Below are 22,249 nucleotides of genomic sequence, written 5' to 3'. Positions count from 1 at the left end.
ATCACAGCAAATATGCAAAATATAACAGAAGCAAATTCTTCGCTGCTTCCTGTTTGTCATGTTTACATCTTTAATTGTTTTTGTTCCGATTTCCTTGATCCTCTCTCTGCATCTTAAGTGGAATTTATGATTTAGCAGATATGGCCACTCTGTATGTAGAGAGCTCTGTTGTCAGATGGAGGCAGCGTACACAGTATGCAGTAGAACCAGTCTGTCTGCCTCTCCGTCTTGTGCAATTGTTTTCCATCAGCCAGCCATGGAGCAGAGCAAAGTTAAAACATAAGAAGGGCTTAAGTGAAAACAAGTATTTAAAAACAAATTAAACAACATCTCCACACACTGTGCTTTTAATGCTGTACTCTTTGATCTTAGAAGTTGCTTTTTGTTGTCAGGTTTCTCCCATTCTGGGTAAACACAACTGTCCCTCTCTTGGCTATTCTGGCACACTTGTTAACCAATTAGCAATTTGGAGGAGTGGACAGGACATTTTTTTAAATGAATTCACAATGTGACAAAAATATTCAGATATTTTCAGAAGTTAAAGTAGGATTTGGCCAATGAAGGAATCCTAAGACTGGGTTTAGCAGTGCAGCATGTAACCAAACACTGACCATGAAGATCCCAGCCTACTCTTTATTAGCCCAACTGTCATGGTCCGGCATGCATCCTCAGTGATCGCCAGCTGGGTTGTTGTTTTTGTTGTAGTTTCTCTCTTTCTCTCTGGCTCTTCCACTCTTCACCTGTGCGGAACTCATTATGGGTTCCTGCCTTGGGCGCACGCACCTGCGAGTAATCTACTCACTTGCAGCTCATTAGCTGTGTCCCAAAACGTAGGCCGCATCCTTCGGAGGACCCGGCCTTCGCAGTCTACGTCCTTCGAAGACCGAGAAGGCCAGAAGTGCGAGGCTGTGAAATGGGACAGCCTTGCGTCACCGCTGTCTCGGTGGAGTTTAATAAACTCGGCCGTCTGCTCCTTGCTATCTAAAATATAACAGGACACTGTCGTAAATTCTCGACCGTCTCACACTTCTGTTTAATCAGTTTTCTGTTTGACGTTTATTCAGCTGTGTGAAAATCCCGGAGGAACCCACCCGATGGATACAGTTTTATTTAATCTAATCTAATCTAATAACTTTGATCTCAGCCAAACCGATTTACTCCAGAACAAATAGCAGACCGAAAAAAGCCAAATAATTGCATTTTTAAGTTATCTGAGGGACTTATATATCATGTTTAACCTGAGTAGCGAAAACCAGCGGGGGCCTGAAAACGATGAAGCCGGGAGTTCGCTGCTCTCGCCGGCTTGAGTGACTCAAAGTGTGCCAAACAACAATATAGATGGGCTTCTCATCCTGCTGCCCTAACAGAGCATCTCGCATGTGATTGAGGAAAATGAGGAGCTGGTGAGTGTTGTAGGGCCCTAGGTTGGCATGATGGTGGACAACACCATGATTGCTGATGGCAGCACACAATGTGACATTGCCACCATGCTGCCCAGGGACACCAACAATGGCCCGTTGGCCAATCACACTACGGCCTCTCCTTTTCATTTTGGTGAGATTAAATCCAGCTTTATCCATGTAGATGTATTCATTGAGTTCATTGAACTCGTGAATGAAAGTATACCGTTATAAGTTAAGTACTGTTGAAGTATTGTGTTTTGAATGAGATCGTGATGTGAACTTGATCGTGCTAGGCTAATGGACTGGCTAGCAGGGGAAGTGAGCTTCAAGTACCGTAGCGATGCTAATGCACGTTCTCAGTTGTGTGTTCTCTATATGTCTTGTTGAAGTAAGACAGGATGCAAAGGCTGTAATTAATGCTTGCATAGCCGCTCATGTGCTGAATATGAATAGTTATTTGCTATTCACGTGCTGTGAGTTACAGTACATTGTATTTCTTGATGCAAGTGATATGTATGTGTAACCGGAACAAAGGCTGAGGCAACCTGGTCACTGCGAGCTAATGTTATCTATATTTATGATGGTTAATGTATACTCGCCAAGGTTATTCCTGTACTTTTGACAATGCACTGACAGCTGTTATGCCACACGTTACAAAGAATTGCTGGTTCTTATGAGAGGCAATTAATGACTTGTTCCCCTGTTGATGAGCAGAATAAATCCTGCAGTTGAATCGTAAACAAGTTCATGATCTGTGCCTCTTTATTTCAATACACAGCTGCGGGATCTAGGATCGCACCCCTCCCAGGCACCTGTCACACCAGGGGGGGGCAACAGTATCAGTGTATGTATATGCATGTGTGTATCCCGAGTTTAGTTGAGAGAGTGTCCTTCACCCTGCCAGGCTAAGTAAACAGTCTTCCAGCCGACCCAGGTGGCCTTGTGTAGGATAGGGGTGGAACAGTCTAAACACCGTCTGTTATCAGGGTGATGTTCAGCTCTAGCCTTGAGACCACAACTTGCGCCAATATGGTAGCCGCATGAAATGATGGTGGTATTCCTTTAGTGCAAACAACTGCATGTCAATTTCACAGCCGATCTAGCAGTCCATCACTGGTCTCTAAATCTACTGTTGGAGAGCCGTGAGCTTCTGTGAGATGTTGTCAATCTTGCGCTCAAAGAGCAAAGTCTGAGAACTCACGACCGCCGCTGGCTTCTCCAAGATGTTATACAATTTTCGCTCAGAGGTCTTAGTCTGAGTGCTAATGGCAGCCTCAAGTTTCTCCAAGATCTTATCCGTGCTGCGTTCAATGAGCCCATTTTGAGAAGTCACTACTCGTCCCATTGCTTCAATCACAGCGGGCAGCCTTGTGGGGTTTTGAACAGCCGATTACGCTTTCTGTAATCTTCGATAAGCCAGGGCCAAGCCAGCTCCGATCAGCAAGAACCCCATTATCATGGTTCCGAAAAGGTAGATGTCTTCAATGCCCTCGATCGACACTCCCGCCAGGCACACAACACTCCAGTTCCTCCACCCGTCCATCGTGTATCCGGCAGGGAACGTCCCTCCAGGACACTCGGGCTCACCCGAGCCCAGGCTTCTCGTTGAGAAGAGGGTGTCAATTGCATTCAGGGACCAGTTGAACAAATCCATAATTCCTCTTTTAGGTTTTAGAGAACAGACTGTGTGACAGCGATCCAGGGCAAAAGTAAAAAAGTAGACGAGACTAGACAATATTGAATTATCAAAAACAAAAAATGTTTTTATAGACATAAAGTCTGCCAATAAAGATTGAATTGAAGGACACGAGAAGCCAAGCAGGGAAGGGAGCGGGAGAAGGTGCGACCGCCTTCATTAAGAGCCAAAGAGCCAGTGAGAGTAAGAGGAGGAGGAAGAGAACGATGAACGCCAAGGAACGTAATCTCTGATGAGATCAAAGCCACTTTGGCTTTGAATCGTATATATATATATATATATATATATATATACATATACATGCATATATATATATATGCATGTATATGTATATATATATATATATACATATACATGCATATATATATATATATGTACATCGAGGATGTATACATCAAATTCAAATTCAAATTTTATTTGTCACATACACAGTCATACACAGTACGATATACAGTGAAATGCTTACACAACTGCTCGTGACCTAAAGAAAAAAGAAAAGGCTATGAATAAGATAGGAAATAAATATGAAAATTAAAAAGTGTAAATTTAACTAGGAAGGAATAAAATAAAATATATAAATTAAAGTTGAAAATGAAATAACTGTACAACAAAATACACAATACACAGCATAGAAATATATAAGAATGTATGAAGAAATATAAATATATATATACAATAACAGCAGCTGTACAAGTATTAAATGGAAATGAAGAAATATAATGTCCAGTGTTGTGCAATCCACATTGTAAGTGTCCTGTGCAGTCAAATATGCTTACAGTTTTTTCTGAATGCTTGAACCCTAACTGTGATTCTTATAGCACAATTTCTAAAACTATTAATACTTATAGCAAAACCACTCACTGAGTTTGCAAAACTAAAAGCACAAACACTGCTTTGCACTCAGTTTGCCATTTTGTAACACACACTTTGCAAAACTGTAGGCACAATTCACTGCACAGCACTCTTTTTGCAGAACTGTAAACACAACTCACTGCTTTACACTCAATTTCCAAATGATCAACACACTCCTAGCAAAACTATACACATTTATGGCTGTTATTTACACTATTTTGCCAACTGTCTGGCACACTGTCACATGTGAAAACTTTTTTAGATAATTAGTTCACTTTGCAATCAGCCTAAGCACTATAATACAGGTAAGCTCTGTGTGTGGAGTACAATGGAGGGAGCAGGAAGAGTGAGAAGTAGAGGAGGCCGAGGAAGAGGACGTGGAGGTGAAGAAGTAGGATGAAGAGGATGACAAGGAAAAGGAGGAGCAAGAGGAGGACGAGGAGGGGGGAGAGGAGGACGAGGAGGGGGGAGAGGAAGGGTAAGAAGAGTAAGAAATAGAATTGCTGATGACATCAGAGCTACAATAGTGGACCATGTAATTAACCATGGAATGCCCCTGAGGGAAGCTGGCCAACGGGTTCAGCCTAACTCGAGCCGCTACACTGTAGCAAGCATCATAAGGACATTTTGAAATGAGAATCGGTTAGTACAGTCACTTTGCACTAAGATTTGTAGCACTGCCATATGCTAATGAGAAACACAACAATACCATAGATGTAAAAATACTGAAATTGTTACTTTACAGAAAAGCTAGACGACCAGATGCTGGGGGCAGAGGAAGCATGTTCACTGCAAACCAAGAAACCCATATAGTCAATATGGCGATTGCAAATTATCCTATACTTGGAAATAAACACTTGTGTTTGTTTTGATGTGTGTGAATAAACACCAGTACTTGAAGTTTGGATCCCTCTATGATTACGGATCTATGACAAAAGTATGACCTCAAACTGACATAGCCTACCTTGTGCACAGAGAAAGCAAAAGTCAGATGTGTTTTTTATTCATACCATCAGTGTGTAGTTGGTGCATTGTGTGCTTATTAATGTGATGGCTTGTGTTAACTGTTGGATACAAAAATACCATTTTTACAAAGGTGTGGAGAGTTACAGTTTTTTACAGACGCTAGGACACATTTCTCAATACGTAGGTCACTTTTGCAAAACTCCTCACACAGTGAGCACAACAGAAGTCTATGTGGGCTAAACTGAGGATCAGTTATCATTGTTTTGGCACAAAATGGATTCAATGACTACATCTCTCAAATTTCATGAATTATTTTCGCACTCAGACACAACAACTGCCAAAAATCTTTGTACGTACAGGACATTTTGCATGTACTTACATACTGTTTGCAAAACTGTTAAACTTATGGTCAAAACAATAACATAATGCAAAACTGAATAAGACAGCAAAATTCAACAGCAATATTTTATTGAAACATATTTTAAATCTAAAAATGCAGTTTAACCAGCCACAGCTGATTCTCATTGTAGATGAACATCTACACAGGTGTTACTCCTTCAATTTCATTACAAAAGGAGACAACTGCTGAATAGGTTTGTTTTGTGATGTAAACATGGACCCAGCCAGAAATGGAGAAGTGGCTGAAAGAGGAAGAAGAGTGGCTGGGAGGGGGCGAGGAATACGTATGCGTGGTGGAAGAAGAATAAGAGGAAGATCAAGAGCTGTAGTCTCAGATGAGATCAGAGCTACTGTAACTGATCATGTAGTAAATCATGGTCACTCAATGAGAGAGGCTGGTCAGAGAGTGCAGCCAAATCTGCAACGCTCTACAGTGGCATCTATTGTTAGAGTTTTCCGGCAAACCAACAGGTAACTTGTATTCTGCAAGGGCATTTGCACATTTCAGAAGTAAATAAGCTTTTGTGTAATTGTTGTTGCATTTCTGCTTAGGACTCAACGGTTACCTCACACAGGAGGGAGAGGACGGATGTTCACTGATGTGCAGGAAACTGCCATTGTTGATATGGTCATCAGAAACAATGGGATAAAACTCACTGAAATTAGACACAGAGTCTTGGCAGACAACGTTACTTTCGCAAATATTCACAATGTAAGCATAACAACAATTTCTAGAGTCCTGAAAAAACATCAGGTCAGGATGAAACAGTTGTACACTGTGCCTTTTGAGAGGAACTCTGAACATGTCAAGCAACTCAGGAACCAGTATGTCCAGGTAAGATCACAATAAAATACAGATCTGTTTTTGAACAAAACCAAACACACACAAAGACAATTTTTACAAATTTACTACTGTAACAGCTTATGTTGCCTTGTGGATTTATGTTAGAGAGTCATGGAGATTGAAGGCAGGCAAACACACCACATTTTCATCTTTGTGGATGAGGCAGGTTTCAACTTGGCCAAAGCACGGCGACGAGGGAGGAATGTGATTGGGAAGAGAGCCACATCACAATGTGCGCAGCAATATCCACTGATGGACTGCTGTTACACAGACCACTAATTGGGCCATACAACACTGAACGGCTCCTTGCGTTCCTGCATGATCTCTATGGAAGGGTTGTGCTAGGTGAGGAAAGGGATGCGGAGAGAAGGAATCAGCCAACATTTATAATTGTATGGGACAATGTGGCATTTCATCACTCCCGTGCAGTCACCGAGTGGTTTGCAGCCCATCCCAGAATGGAGTCTCTTTTCCTCCCACCTTACTCTCCATTCCTCAACCCCATAGAGGAATTCTTTTCCTCATGGCGGTGGAAGGTTTACGACCATCATCCACATGATCAAATGTCCCTCCTGGATGCAATGAATGCTGGATGCCTGGAGATATCAGCAGAAGATTGCCAGGGATGGATCAGGCATGCCAGAAGATTCTTTTCTAGGTGTATTGCCCTAGATGACATAAGATGTGATGTGGATGAGAACCTGTGGCCAAATGGAGAAGACCGAGTAGATTAGCCTTACTATTGTATGTGAATCAGTGGATGGTGTGTATACAAATTCTTGTATTTTGGGATTACTTAGTGCAAAAAAATAAAAATACATAAACAAATATTAACGAATTCTGCATGATGTCTGATTCATTCCAGTAACATATATTGAAATTATAAACGGAGATGTGTCCTTGTTTTACACAAGAAAACACTGTGTAATGCTACATGTTGTTAGTGTTTTCTAGGTCATTGTTTTGTGGGTGACAAAGTGTGTTTGTCGGCTGTCAACCTTTGCTAGTGTTCTGGAAGAATGAGTTTATTTGAGACCTGAATAAAGTGTTTTGGTAGTTGTAGTGCATTTTGAATGTGAAATGAACTGCTTTGCCAAGCTGAAGGTCAGTTAGGAGAATTGTATGAAGAGTTTTGCAAAAGTGACCTAAGTATTGAGAAATGTGTCCTAGCGTCTGTAAAAAACTGTAAGCAAGGTTTATTAGCTTTTACAAGAAAACTACAATGTTTTGCTGTTTGGGTGAAGAGTTTTCTTATTTGTGTGTAGAGTTTTGCAAAAATAGCCAATAGTTACAAAAAATGTGCTCAAGCCATCAGAAAAAACTGTAAAGTGATTTAGTGATGAAGTGATTAGATGACCACGCATCTAATCAAATTAGTGTAAACAATGTCCAGAAGGTCCAGTGTGTGTGTGTAAGAACCATATGTGTGGGTCAGTACTATGTGGTGGTGTGATTGAGAGACCGTATCGCCTGCGGGAAGAAGCTCCTCCTCAGTCTCTCTGTGTTGGTCTTCAGGGAGCGGAATCGCTTTCCTGACCTCAACAGAGAGAACAGTCCGTTGTTGGGATGGTTGAGGTCCTTCACGATCTTCCTGGCCTTGGTCCAGCACCGCCTGCTGTAGATTGAGTGCAAGTCAGGGAGCTCGGAGCGGATGGTGCGCTCAGCTGATCGCACAACCCTCTGTAGAGCTCGAAGCTGGATTCAATGTAGCAAAAAGGAGAAGAAGAGACATGTTTTTTTTGAGTGGTAGTGTGTAAATGATGAAAACAGTGTGTTAGTTGTGTTTAACTTCTGTAGCCTGTGTGCACCATCCTGGGTACAAGTGCACAATACTGCTAAATGTGTTTTTCGTTTGAGAATGTGTTTAGAGTTTTGGTAAATGGGAGATTCAGATTTGCAAATTGTGACCTAACGAGATGAATAGTGTTTAAGATTGTGACAATTGTGGGATCGATTTGATGAAAGTCTTTTCGTAGTTGACAGTTTAGTTTTTACAATGGAATTTAGTGTTTTAGCGATTCAGAAAACTGTAATATCACAATGGGGAAATCCACATATTACAGCAGCACAAGGATCAGCAAGAAAAAATGAATCAGAAATATATGAGAAAAATACAAAAATAAATAAATCACAAAAAATAGTGCCCCTTTCCATAGCCCCTTACCCTAACCCCAACCATTAAAAATGAATGCCTAACCCAAACCCTTACCCTAAACCTAACCATAACCTAATTGTAACCCTGACACTAAAACCACATTTTGACCCTCAAAAACTCCTTTAAATGCCTTTTGGGTTGTGTGACCTCACAAGTGACTGTTGGTTCTCACAAGTATAGTAGAATGCAGATTTTGGTCCTCACAAAGATAGCTAGACAGGAAAACACACACACACACAACAAGTTTCTAAAAAGTTGGCATTTTTTGTTGAAAAAGTAAATAACAGTGCACCATAATGAATTATTTAGCCATCATTTTAATTTCTATCTCAAGCATCATATTCATCATCCTAGTCCAATAGCCATATTTTCATGATCATATTTGTTGGTCATATGATTATTGATTATTGCCAAGTTATGAAATATCATTATTTAATGATATTCATAAAAATGATGAATGTCATAAACCTTTAATACTTCCCTTATTACCTCCTCTAAATCATGGTCATAAATCTTCTTTGTAAGGAAAATTCTTTGCCTCACAAAGAAGTTTACAGACTACTGCTAGGAATGTAGCACACCAAATGTAAACTAAATGTTTACTCACTCTCTCACATAAACTTTCTGCTTGGTCTTGGTTGCAAATTTAAACCTGTCATCTTCTTGTTAATATTTTCTTCAATTTAAAACTTGTAAAATTTACTTAATGGCTAGAGACAGGAAAACTACATTTTTAAATAAAGAAAAAGTGATAAATAGAATTTTCTAAAATTCACAGATCTGGTTCATTTTCTAACTGCACAAATTATGTATAAAGCAATAAACAACCTACTTCCTGACAAAATTCTAAAATTGTTTTCTAAAAGGGAATGGGGATACAATTTGAGGGGGGAATTAAATTTAAAACATCCTTGTTTTCGTACAACTTTAAAAGGTTTTTGCATTTCTGTGTGTGGAGTGAATCTGTGGAACAGACTAGGCTACGTTCACACGGCAGGTCTTAATGCTCAATTCCGATTTTTTGATCAAATCCGATATTTTTGTCTGCTTGTTCACACTACAAATAAAATGCGACAGCAAACGTTCTCTAGTGTGAACGCTCAAAGCGGCCCGCATGCGCAAAAGAAGATCCAGAAGACCCAGAGCAAACAATATTGTTTGACTGATGGCCTTAATATAAAGACTTCGGACTTTACGTTTCCCAATTTTTGCTTTAAGTTATAAAGTTATTTTGTTATTTACATATGGCCTAATAATTATCATTATTGCTGTTTTAGAGCGGAGCGGTGCTTCAAAGGATAGTTGCAGATTTCTGTCAGAATCTGTAGATTATACAGTACAAATAAAATGTTCACATTTCTCCAACGTTGTCTTCCAAACACTTTTACTAACATCTACAGGGGATGGCCAGGAAGGAAGAAGGAAGCATTCGCCATGTCTTATCGGGCGCTTCTCCGGCGCTGATAATTGGCGTCTGTGTTGTGTCAGTGACGTAAAAGACGGATTTAATGCGACATGACCGTTCACACAGCAGTCGCTTTCTAAAACATCAGATATGTATCGGATTCAGTACCACATACGTGGTATTTGTGCCGTTCACACTGTCATACCATGATCGGATATGAGTCGCATAGGGTCAAAAAAGTCGGATTTGATGCGCTTTCGCCTTCAATGTGAACGTAGTAAAGATATGAAGCAATGTCTGAGCATGGCACAGTTTAAACAGAAGTTTAAGGTAATGTTTTTTGCAGGGTACAGGGAGGAGGTTGAGATTTGATAGAGTGTTCTTGTCCAATATTTTCATGTGTGTGCGGGTGCACGGGTATGTTGGTATGGGTATATATATCTGTAGGTTGTGTATCCTTTGAAGTATTACTCGGGTTATTGAAAATGTATGAAAATAAAAAGTATATGTGTGTATGTGTATATATATGTATATATGGATAGATAGAAAGATAGATATAGATATAATTAATACATTTTTTTAAAACAAATACACGTAACATATAATGTAATTGTAAGGAGCATTTCTGTAGTCTGTTGATTGCTAGATGGTGGAAAAGGGGGTGGGATTAAATAAGCTTATGCTTCTTCCTGCTCCTTTTTGAACATAAAAGTTATTTGAAGTTCTGGTTGCTCGTTTTCCTTTTGTTTTGCTTTGTTTGTTTGTCTCTTTTTAATTCTATGTTGTTATACTTTTTCAACATGTTCAAAATAAAGATTCAGTTCAGTTCAGTTCAGTTCATTTTTATTTCAAACATGTGCCTTCACAATCATTTCCAAATATCATTTCATTATTTGTTTGAAAAGGAGTAGGCAGAAGTAATTACTTATTTGTCCCTACCCCCTCAAGTTTTACCTCTCATTCTTTTAATTTTCTTTTAGTCTTAAATTAAACAAACAACATATGAAACAAAAGTACAGCAAAACAAAACAAAACATACATAAATAAAAAAAAGAAATTAGCAAGCCCCACCACAGTATAGTTTCTTTTATATGAAAAATACAGAATGTGTATATTTGCATATTCATAAGTTATGGAAAAACAAACAAACCAAAAAAAACAACAACCAAGAACCACAATACCATTACCAGCCACATTACCGTCCTGGGTTAACCCCGTTTTCTTCATTCTTATACTTATTTAAAATTTGTTTTTTATATTTTACTTTAAACTGGCTTACGTTTTTACTTTCTTTTATTTCTTCTGTTAGACTGTTCCATAATTTAACTCCTGCAATTGAGAGAGACATAGTTCTTAAAGTTGTTCTAGCACTTTGTATTTTTAAATTCCATTTCCCTCTTAAGTTATACCCACCTTCTCTTTCTATGAACAATTTACAGATTTCTTTTGGAAGCAATTTATTTCTTACTTTATACATTATTTGCGCTGTTTTAAACTCCACCAAGTCTTTGAATTTAATAGCTTGCATTTTGACAAAGAGTGCATTTGTATGGTCCCTGTACCCCACATTATTTATTAATCTAATGGCCCTTTTCTGTATTATAGTTATTGTTTGTGTATTACTTTTGTATGTGTTTCCCCAAACCTCTACACAGTAGCTCATATATGGCAGTAGTAAAGCACAGTATAATATGTGCAGTGCTTTCTGATCCAACATAGGCTTTGCTTTCCCCAGGACGGCAATGCCCCGTGCCATTTTCCCCCGAACATAAGTAATGTGTGGCTTCCAACAGAGCTTGTGGTCAATGATCACACCAAGAAATTTTATTTCATTTACTCTTTCTAAATATACATTGTCAACACATATTTCTATTTTGATGTTTTTCTTTTGTTTTCCAAACAACATAAATTTGGTTTTATCTAGATTCAATGATAATTTATTTATATCAAACCACTTCTTTAATATTGTTAATTCCTGTGTGATCATCTCCAAAACCTGTGGCAATTCCACACCTGAACATAGTATATTTGTGTCATCAGCAAATATTACAAACTTTAAAATCTCCGATACTCTGCAAATATCATTTAAGTACATAATAAACATTTTTGGACCCAATACCGAACCTTGAGGTACTCCACAAGCTATATCCATCAGATTAGATTTATATTCATTTATTTGTACATATTGTTTCCTATTCCCTAGATAGCTTTTAAACCATTCCAAAACCACTCCCCTAAACCCATACTTTTCCAGTTTTTTTAATAAAATTTCATGATTAACAGTATCAAACGCCTTCTTTAAATCTAAGAAAATGCCGAGTGCATACCTCTTATTATCCATACATTCCGTTATCTTTTCCATTAAATCTATCAGTGCTAAAGCTGTTGATCTGTTGCTTCTGAACCCATACTGACTATCTGTCAGTAATTCATATTTTTCCACAAAACTGTCAAATCTTTTTATGAAAAGTTTTTCCAGTATCTTAGAGAACTGGGAGAGTATTGACACTGGTCTATAGTTTGTAAAATGATGCCTTTCACCGGTTTTGTAAATGGGAATAACTTTAGCAACTTTCATTTTTTGTGGAAAAACCCCTTTTTGAAATGACAAGTTGAATATGTATTTTAATGGTTTTACAATCCCATCAATAACTGTCTTTACTGTTACCATATCAATATCATTCCAGTCTGTACTGGTTTTGTTCTTAAGTCCTCTAACTATGTCATAAATCTCTTTCTCTTCCACTGCTCTTAAAAACATTGAGCTACTATTCCTTTCAATATTTTCCCCAGTGTCCCTTTCTATTCCATCAACCTTTATTTCTTCTGCCAGTTTTGGCCCTATGTTTACGAAGAATTCATTAAAGCCATTTACTATCTCTTCCATGTTATTAATACTTCTTGTCCCTTCTATAAAGTACCCAGGGTAATCATTATTCCTTGATTCATTTTTGATTATACTGTTTAATACATTCCATATATCTCTTGTGTTATCTTTATTGTGTTCTAACCTTTTAATGAAATACTCTCTTTTACAGGATCTCATTATATTAGTTAATTTATTTTTGTAAGTTTTATACTTCCTTTCAGTTTCTATTGTTCTCTTTTTTATGAATTCTCGATATAGGGTATTCTTTTTTTTGCTGGCATTTTGTAGTCCTTTGGTCATCCATGGTCTTCCTGCATAGTTGTGTTTCCTATTGATTTCAATTACTGGGCAGTTTTTATCAAGTAATGTGTTAAATGTTCTTAAAAATCCTTCGTAAGCTTTATTAACTTCTGTTTGTTCATATACAATATTCCAATCTTGCTTTAAAAGTTCATTTCTAAGACAGTTTAATGTTTTCTCTGTTCTTATTCTTTTGTAAATAATCTTGTGTCCATCGCTGTTGACTTTATAATGGCAATTATAAGATGCAAAGACTGGTAAGTGGTCACTTATATCATTGATTAACAGCCCACTTTTTATATTTCCTTCTATTATATTTGTAAATATATTATCTAATAGAGTTGCACAATGAGATGTTATTCTGGTCGGTCTTGTTATCAGTGGAAATAAACCCATGCTGTACATGGAATCAATAAAATTCAATCAATCAATCAATCAATCAATTTATTTAAAATTATACTGTAATAAAATATGATTACACGTTATTTAGTTAAAAGCGTTAGTTACAAATCTGATATTCAGTGGTCTGAAAATTTGGCATCATTGTTGTTACAAGGTAAGAAAAGCAAAAAAAATCTCAATTACAGTAAGAAAATCACAGCAGTAGATGACAAAACTTTCTTCAAAGCTTAAATTGATCTTTCAAAACACTGAGTATATAACTTTTTGACAACAAAATGTTACAGAACCCTGTGGAAATCCAAATAAAATTGTTTAAAGTCTGAGTTATCAATTGTCTTTTTTAAAATGAGTTTTCCTATTGTACCAGTTCAACATGCAGACCAAGGCATCCTACATTATGGGCAGTAATAATATCCTTAAGTTTGGCATATATTATTTGGAGGCTTCCTTTTAAAGCATAAAACTGAAATAAATTAAAATTATGTCCTCTGTACACTAGAAGAACAGGAAGAAGGATATAAATTGTTTTACTTGATGTTAAATGCTTCTTTGAGACTTTTTTCTGCCTGCTGTTTTGTGATTTGTTTCCAGGGTGTTAGAATATCAGCAGGTAATGCATTAAATTCTTTGGCAAAATTATTGTTGTACTTTGCCATCACATATTTCCAGTAGTCTGATGCCTCAAGACTCACATCTGGAGAGATTTTCCAGTCAGGGAAAATTTCTTTGTATCTCTTGTAAGGGAGCCATTCATGGTTTGTAGCACTGCAGTGAAAACGCTGGTCACTGATCACAAGAGAAGAGCATATGTCAGTGACAAGTTTTTGTCTATTCGGCCATCTGAAATGTCTCAGACCTCGAGGCCGATGCAGTGAAGCAAAGTGCTCAGTATGGGCTCCTCCTCCTGCGTCACAGGGAGCTTTGCAGAATGGACACTGCTTGCCACAACCAACCAGTTTGTTGAAAAGCTCATTCTGGGGCTGCACATGGAGATGCTGTAGTTTCATTTCAATGTTTACATTTTTAAACTCTTTTCTCAGATCTTGTTCCATCTCATTCACAGACACTGTGAGCCAGTCAGCAAACTGTTTCTTGTCAGCATTATTCAGTATGTTCATGAAAGCACCAAGAGCATCCTGGGAAATGACCAGTTTATGACAAAGTTCTTTACAAATATCTTCAACAAATGTCTTCAAATCATCACTCTTTCCTCTTTGGGCCTTGTTGATTGCATCATTTATGCTTCTGATACATGACTGAAGATGTCTGTCCTCAAACTCAGATACTGACACAATTGAAAAGTGCTCCACTATTTTGTTGAGCATCCATGTCTTGACATACTTCTCATATGAGCAAATATAGCTCAGATAGTTTTCAAAATCATTCTTTGAAAGTAAATCCAGTAAAACTGAATACTGGAAGGACATTCGTGTGCTGAACTGCTCACATGTCAACATTTCACCAGTGATATCAGCTCCCAGGAAACGACTGATAAAATCTTCAACAGCAGGTTTTAAGCACTTGTTGGTGAATTCTTCTGCCTTCTTCTGACACTGGTCTCGTTCATGGAACACATCAATGAAATCATCACGAAACTTTTCCTTGTTTTTCATCAGACATCTGTAGGGATCATTTTCTTGGATGAAATCTTCGTGCATTTTCTGAAACTCTCTGGCTGCAAATCCACAGATGTGCTGTTTCAGAGAAACTTCAAACTCAGTGTCTGTCTGAACATCTTTATAGTTCTGTAGTTTCTCATCAATGATGTGTAGGATCTCCTCGATGTAAGTATCTGAGTAGTTGTTTTTTCTTTTCACTCTTTCTCTCACAGACTGAGTGCAGGCATCTATGATGCTGCCAGCCAATTTTTCTACAGCCATTGTGTGATTATGAATGATGAACCACTTCTTGGGTTTGTGTTTACATCGGTTGTAGAATCCTTCAGGTGCATATTTGAAAGGCTCTTTTCCACAATCTTGCAGAGTTTTTTGACTTAATAATTCACATGCATGACTCCCCCTGTGTGACAGATTGATTCTCAGGCAGTGAAATGTGCTGGTGAAGACATTTGTGATCTTTTGTTCAGAAAAAGAAAGTTTCTTTAGAGTTTCACTCCACACCTTGTGAAATTCTTTTTCCAGCTCTTCGTCTTTGATGTGGATTTTTTTCTTTTTGCACTTATCTATCAACACATGAACTGCCTTTTCAATCTCTTTTTGATGAATCTCTTTGATTTGATCAATTTCTGTCATCCCCTGTCTGATTTCTGCTGCTGCTGTCAGCTGGTTAAAAACACTCCTTTCCATTTCTTTTCGAAGAGTCTTTGCCATGTTTGATAATTCCTCTCTGTATCCTACAACCAGATAAACATGACCCTCTGTTTGTTTGAAATACTGTGTCAGATTTTCAAGAACTCTTGTCTCCCATGTGGACAGCACTGTGGAAGCTTCGCTTTTCAAACATGTAAGAAATTCTCTCATGTCAGAAAAGTGAGATTTTGCTGCAATTGTACCAAAATTGGAAGTTCTAGTTTCTGCATTTGTTACCCAGGTGTACATTTCTTTTTTGAATTCCCACTCCCATTTGTTGAATTCTGTGCAGAGTCTCATGTATGCATCAGCTACGAGGCTGTTTCTGAAGCTGAAGATGAAGTTTTCATACTTTACTGCAGTCCACAGACTTGTCATCCACTCTTTACACTCTAAGACATCATTAGCAGATGACTCACAGTTTCCCAGCAGTTGGATGATGTTTTTCTTGAGCTTATATACAGCCTCACTGTAGCCTACATTGACTGGTGCCATTGGTGGGTTTCCATTCCAGAGTCCAGGAATGTACCAGTTCCCAGTGTCTGGACTGTACTCCATCACATCAGTGAAGCTCTTGTTCTCCTCTTTCTTTTCCATTTTGGCTGCTGCCTGGGTCATCTCATTTAACGGTTCCAGGAGCAGTTTCCTGTCTCGTGAATTCTTCTCATGGGCTGAAACATCGGACACATTCTGGTGAACAAACACACATTTCGGTTTTTTGCCCACCTCCTTCATCCTGAGAAAAGCATGCACAACTATTTGTAGGATGTCCTTCATTTCAGTTGAATTCTCCATTGCAATATTAATAATGGTGACAGCACTCAGCCCCACAACAAGTGTTGCAAGCTCATTGTCGTGCTCAAAGCTGTTGTCCAGTTGTGCAAGTTCTGGTGACTTTAAGCCCTCAGTGTCAATGATCAGCATGAAGTCACAGTTTAGGACTTTTTTCATGTCTTCATTGATTTTGATGAGCAACATAAAGGCACCTCGAGTACATCGACCACTGCTGACTGCAAACTGCACTCCAAACATGGTGTTAAGGAGAGTGGACTTTCCTGTGCTCTGAACTCCAAGAACTGTGACTACCAGGATCTTTCTGTTTGGAGACACCAAGTCACTGAGCTGAGAGAGAACATCACTCACCCATCTGAGAGGGATGTTGGATGCATCTCCATCTACAAGCTCAAGAGGAAATCCATCAAGCAACAACTCTGCACACAGTTTGGGCAGATGCTGCAACTGTTGACGTGATGGATCTGTTTGTGGAAGGGACAGTGAGGCTTCATAGATCTGACCCATTTCACGGAAGAAGTGTTCAGTCCCCAGTGAGCTGTTGGAAATCTGCCTGTCAATCTCCTTGATCTCCTCTTTGTTCTCAGAGTTCTTACATTTTTCTTTATATTTCTCCCGAAGTTCAGACAGTTTTATACGAGACATGTTATCGAGGTTCATTCGCATCCATTTCAGGAAATAAAATCTCTCTGTTCCTGGGCTTGATATTGCACTAATGAACCATGTCATAGCTGTCGACATGTCATAAGAATTTTGTTTTTTTCGTAGTTCTTTTTTCCTTTTCTGAAGTTCGCTTTTGTAATCTTCTATATTTTCAGACCCGATATGTTGAAGTCGAAATTCTTCCCTCTCTAAGCAGGTCAGTTCTTTCCATATTTCACCTTGCCGTGGAAGCTGATCTTCTTTGAACCTATGGATGTCTTGAATTTCAGCAGTGATGGCTTCTGCATTTTTCTTTGCGGTCTGGCACTCTGGAGAGTCTTCATCAACCAGGATTCCCAGTTCATGGGCAATTTCTGCCATCTTCTCTATTGTCATCTTCATCTTTGAGTTCTTAACTACATCTCTGACTGTTTCCCTCAAACTTTTCACAAAGTCTGCATCATTTCTTTGTTTTGTCTTAATAATGATGTTGGTTTTGGTCAAGCCCAATGTCAGCACTAGTTTTTTCAAAGCATCTGTACTGTCGTGCTTGCTCACATTATTACCCACTAAGAAGATCTGTGCCTTGTGCTGTTGGTTGGTAAGGAGACTGAATTCAGACCCAGAGCCTAAATGGTCAAAGAACACAAAAACTGCAGCAGATGTCTGACACAGAAAGGAGTATTGTGTTTGAAAGCTTGCAATGTCGCCACGAAGGTTAGCTACAGCCACTGGCTGACTGAAAATATCAATGTTTGCTTTTCCACCAGGAAGATACCAAGTAATTTCAGTCAGTCCGTTGGATATTCTTCTTGGACTGTCACCACACTCCATGTTGTAGTGAACAAAGGTGTCATGGTACTGCTGAGAATTGCTCAGAAGCTTATTGAGAATCTCTGACTTGGACAAAGAGCACTCACCCAGTCTGACAAAAGAGATCATTGGAAGTTCAGAGAGAACGATTCTGTCTTCAATGAAGCCCTTGGATTTTGACAGAGACTGAGGTCTGTACTTTTTCACAATGTCTCTCATGGCCCACAGCATGAGTGTGCACTGATTGGTGTCACAATTCGGAAGAAGCAGAGGAACAGAGAACTGACACATGGACATTTTTAGTGTCATTTCCTGCTGTAGAAAACCATCAGAACACAGAAAGAGAGCAGTGATTATGTCAAGAGGGTTCACCTTGTCATCTGTGTTTGTACTGTTAAATAGATTTTCAAAGGATAACTTTGCATTCCCTGATGTATTGTCACTGCATGAATTACAAACTGAGGTACATGTCACATTCCTTGCTGTCACATTAACCATCACCAGTTTCCTTAGAAAATACCAAGGAAGGTCTGATTTCTGATTCCCAGGTTCATCAATAAGAGTCTTCTCATCAATCTCAAGTATTTTTCTCAGTTGTATCTTTTTTCTGTAGTACTGCTCCAAGCCCAGATCTTCCAATGACCTCATCAGCTGTGTCTCTGTGGATAAAAAGATGGTTGTTATTTCTGGAAAAACAACCAAGTCAGCTACATTGGGATTGGTTTCATGTAGTTTTTGTCTACTATATTTGAACAGTCAAAGCGCTTTATACAACATGCCTCGTCAACACATATTTATACAAGCACTGTTTTCTACACCTAAATGCGTTCTGTCTAATCTTCACACACTAATGAACACAACAGAGAGCAACTTGAAAGTGTGTGTCTAATCATACATTTCAGTTTCACAGTTGCTACAATGAACAACCCCAGTTAAAACGTAACTACCTACTCTGTCTACTATCTACTCAGGTTTTACTGAATACACAGGTTAACAATTTTTTTGTCTTTCTAATTATCAGAAACCACAACACAGTTTTCTAAACCAGTTTTTCATGCAGATTTCAGATGTGCTTTCAGATTTTTCAGTCACGTCAACTTTTTAAAAAATTAGTAATATTAATTTGCAATGGATTTGCATGTGTTAGGCGCACACTGACACACACTGTGGCATAGATATAATGATCATTGTCAGTGACTTGTGGATCCCGAGAAGGTTTTCACAGAGCCACTCCGAACTCGGTTGCTGAGAGAGTTTGTTTGAAGCCTTCATCCTGCAAAACAGACTTGATCTATGGACCTGTAAATATCCCTTCTTACATTTTTGCAGTGCTTATGTCTGACCAAGAAGCAGAAACTTGGCACTGCTTTTTCATGGCTCATAGGGATCTTGTGGCTGTCAGTTAGGCTTGACATAATGTTCTGCAGTAGATCAGCTGTCCCACAGCCAAAGGAATCAGCAGAATTTGGTAAGTCCTCCTTCCATACCCAACAACATACCAATCAACTTCAGATCACAACAGATGTTCCACTCATGAGTTTCATACACAACTGACTCAAGCAGTGTCTTCATGTAGTCATAGGACTCCTTTAGATGAACAGAATGGGCATTTGGGACACTTGGTTTGGCTTTTCCTTTATGAAGTAGGACTGCCTTCAAGCTTCTTTGTGAAGAATCAATAAAGAGATGACATTGAGCTGGAAAACGCTCTTGTGACAAACTGCTGGAGAGTCCGTTGATGTCATGACAATAGCACAGTGAGCCGTGAGCAGTGAAGAACGCTGTCAAGTTATCACTTTGACTTCTGTAGTGAGTTACAGCAACACCCTTGGCCAGCAAATGCTTCTGCTTAAGCCTCAAAGCAAGAAGTTCTGCTTTGTCTTTAATCAGATTCTGATCACAAACAACTATCAGCTCTGCTTGTGTCAAAGTCTCTTGTTTGTAAATCTTGGTTGTAAATCTACATCGGGCACCTAATCAGGATCTGATGACCCTGGACTTTAACCAGATGCACCTTGACCGTGTTCCTCGTCACCTTCTACAGAAGCTACTCCATCATGTGGTGGTACAGGAACATGCAATGAGTCATTATGAAGAACAGGCCTTATTGCAGAATCCAGGCTGCAATATACAATTTTGTTCTTATTTTTGGCTGAGAATCCTGTTGTATTCACACGGCAAAAATGGCAATCAATGAGATGATTCCTGCCACACCACCAGGATTGCAGATGGCATTGCTGCCATTCAGTGATTTAGCCAATCACGCAATCCATTGCAACAACTGTTGCAGATGACATGTGGAGCCCAAGATTTATCCTGGTCACCCAGCGGACAGCCAAAGTACAATTTGTGTATCTTCTTGTATGTCTGTGATAATTGGGCAATGTTGTGCTGTCATTGTGAATCAACCACACACATAACAGAATCTGTCTGGATGATTAATTTTTAGGCATGTTAACAACTGAAATCAATCACAATTAATACCGTCTGTAAAATAAAAGACAGGGAGCTGTTGTTAAATCTGGTAATACGCTTAGGCTAATTATACCAACTATCATGCAATATATAACTAACTTCATCACTAACCTGCACATGCTGGGGAAAACTAAGCACAGATTTAAAATTAACATGAAAAACACTACAAAACCCACACAAATTTATCTGTGATGATTTTGAACTGTTAACCTGTGTTATCAGCTTGGTTGGGTGCTGGTCAAACCCAAACACCAGGAGGTGCACATGTTCAGTGCTATTATTTGTGAATAGCCTGTTGACCTTTCATACACAGCACAACATGTGTTTGCATGCAAAATCACCATCAGATTTTTATGATGTGTTTTTGATGTATTGGCCAATTATCACCATGCACATGTTGATCACTCATATTCTAAATCAACAGGTTTGTGCTAATATACAGCCTGAATACAGCCACACCTCCATTTCTCTGTACAGGGAAATACGTTTACCTGGAGGTGAAGTTATAAGATTGGTTACTGAGCTATAAGCAAGACGCCTGTACTTTAAGGCAAAAAGGAAGGAGAAAGTTCCACTGAAGAAACCTAGGTATCCAAAGTCCAAGAAGGAAGTCAAAAAAGGCTAATAATTATTATTATCATTATTATTATTATTATAATGGAAGTCGTAAGATTTAAAATCATTTGAAATTTGAAACCATTTACATATAAAGCTTTTTTTTTTTTTACACTGTGCGCGTTGCGTCCATGTATTTGTAATTGAATTTTGTGAATCTTTAATCTTTTGGAGGCTGTTTTTCTTTCTTTTACTTACTGCAGCTGGTCATAATGTAGCTCTCCAGTTCACCAGCAGAAGCATCCAAATGCTGAGGCACCAACTCACTGCTGATATGAAACGATGCTGTTTTCATGCAGCAAGAAGGAACTGTGATAATGATAATGATAATTGAAATATTGATGATATTAGTAACATTTTTTACTCATCATGTGATATTGTGAAATTTTAATGTTGAGCAATCAAAAGCATGAATCTGATTTTTACCTCCTGTAACAATGTGGTGACAGTTCTTGCAGGTAGAGCACGGTGCTAATGGAGGGTCATTTACTTCCTCACAGTACAGCTCAAAAACTGAGTCCTCATCATTGATTATCTTTTGACAATTTATTTGAAACACACACACATATAATATATATTATTACACAGAGATTATGGCTACGTTCAGACTGCAGGCGAAAGCGCATCAAATCCGACTTTTTTGACCCTATGCGACCCATATCCGATCATGGTATGACAGTGTGAACGGCGCAAATCCGATATTTTCAAATCCGATCTGGGTCACTTTTGTATGTGGTACTGAATCCGATACATATCTGATGTTTTAGAAAGCGACTGCTGTGCGAACGGTCACGTCGCATTACATCCGTCTTTTACGTCACTGACACGAGACAGACGCCCGAGAAGACATCGTGAACACTTCCTGGCCATCCAGTGTAGATGTTAGTGAAACTGTTGGGAAGACAACGTTGGAGAAACGTGAACATTTTATTTGTACTGTATAATCTGCAGATTCTGACAGAAATCTGCAACTATCCTTTGAAGCACCGCTCCTCTCTAAAACAGCAATAAGGATCATTATTAGGTTATTTACATTATTATGTAAATAACAAAATAACTTAAAGCAAAAATTGAGAAACCTAAAGTCCGAAGTCTTTATTTTAAGGGCCATCAGTCAAACAATATTGTTTGCTCTGGGTCTAAACAGAGCGCGTTGTGTGTGACGTCTTCTTTTGCGCATGCGGGCCGCTTTGAGCGTTCACACTAGAGCGCGTTTGCTGTCGCATTTTATTTGTAGTGTGAACGAGCAGACAAAAAAATCGGATTTGATCAAAAAATCGGAATTGAGCATTAACACCTGCAGTGTGAACGT

The 22,249-nt window shown here is 38.6% G+C and overlaps 2 protein-coding genes across 2 annotated transcripts in view; both read right to left on the bottom strand.

Moving 5' to 3' along the window:
- LOC134624044 (tenascin-X-like) overlaps positions 1 to 2,748 on the bottom strand; it is a 36,691-nt gene extending 33,943 nt beyond the window's left edge. Inside the window, exon 1 of the mRNA XM_065470256.1 lies at positions 2,534 to 2,748. Coding sequence (XP_065326328.1) covers positions 2,534 to 2,748 — 215 coding nt within the window. The remainder of the gene's footprint in view (positions 1 to 2,533) is intronic.
- Positions 2,749 to 13,818: 11,070 nt separating this feature from the next.
- On the bottom strand, positions 13,819 to 21,232 carry LOC134624043 (up-regulator of cell proliferation-like). The gene is made up of 2 exons (XM_063469031.1): positions 21,136 to 21,232; positions 13,819 to 18,506 (listed from the first exon to the last, which is right to left on the bottom strand). The coding sequence occupies exons 1-2, from the start codon at positions 21,230 to 21,232 to the stop codon at positions 13,819 to 13,821; spliced, it is 4,785 nt and encodes a 1,594-aa protein (XP_063325101.1).
- Positions 21,233 to 22,249: the final 1,017 nt, after the last annotated feature.

The sequence above is a fragment of the Pelmatolapia mariae genome, linkage group LG3_W (assembly GCF_036321145.2).
Source record: "Pelmatolapia mariae isolate MD_Pm_ZW linkage group LG3_W, Pm_UMD_F_2, whole genome shotgun sequence".
In the NCBI taxonomy this organism is placed as follows: Eukaryota; Metazoa; Chordata; class Actinopteri; order Cichliformes; family Cichlidae; genus Pelmatolapia; species Pelmatolapia mariae.
The sequence above is the reverse complement of the archived record's forward strand: the minus strand, read 5'-3'. Positions and strand labels throughout refer to the sequence as shown.

Coding starts and splice junctions, on each gene's coding strand:
- LOC134624043 (XM_063469031.1), bottom strand. CDS start 21,232: ATGAAAACAGCATCGTTTCATATCAGCAGTGAGTTGGTGCCTCAGCAT. Junction 18,507..21,135: donor CTACATTATGACCAGCTGCA/GTAAGTAAAAGA, acceptor TTTTATCCACAG/AGACACAGCTGATGAGGTCA.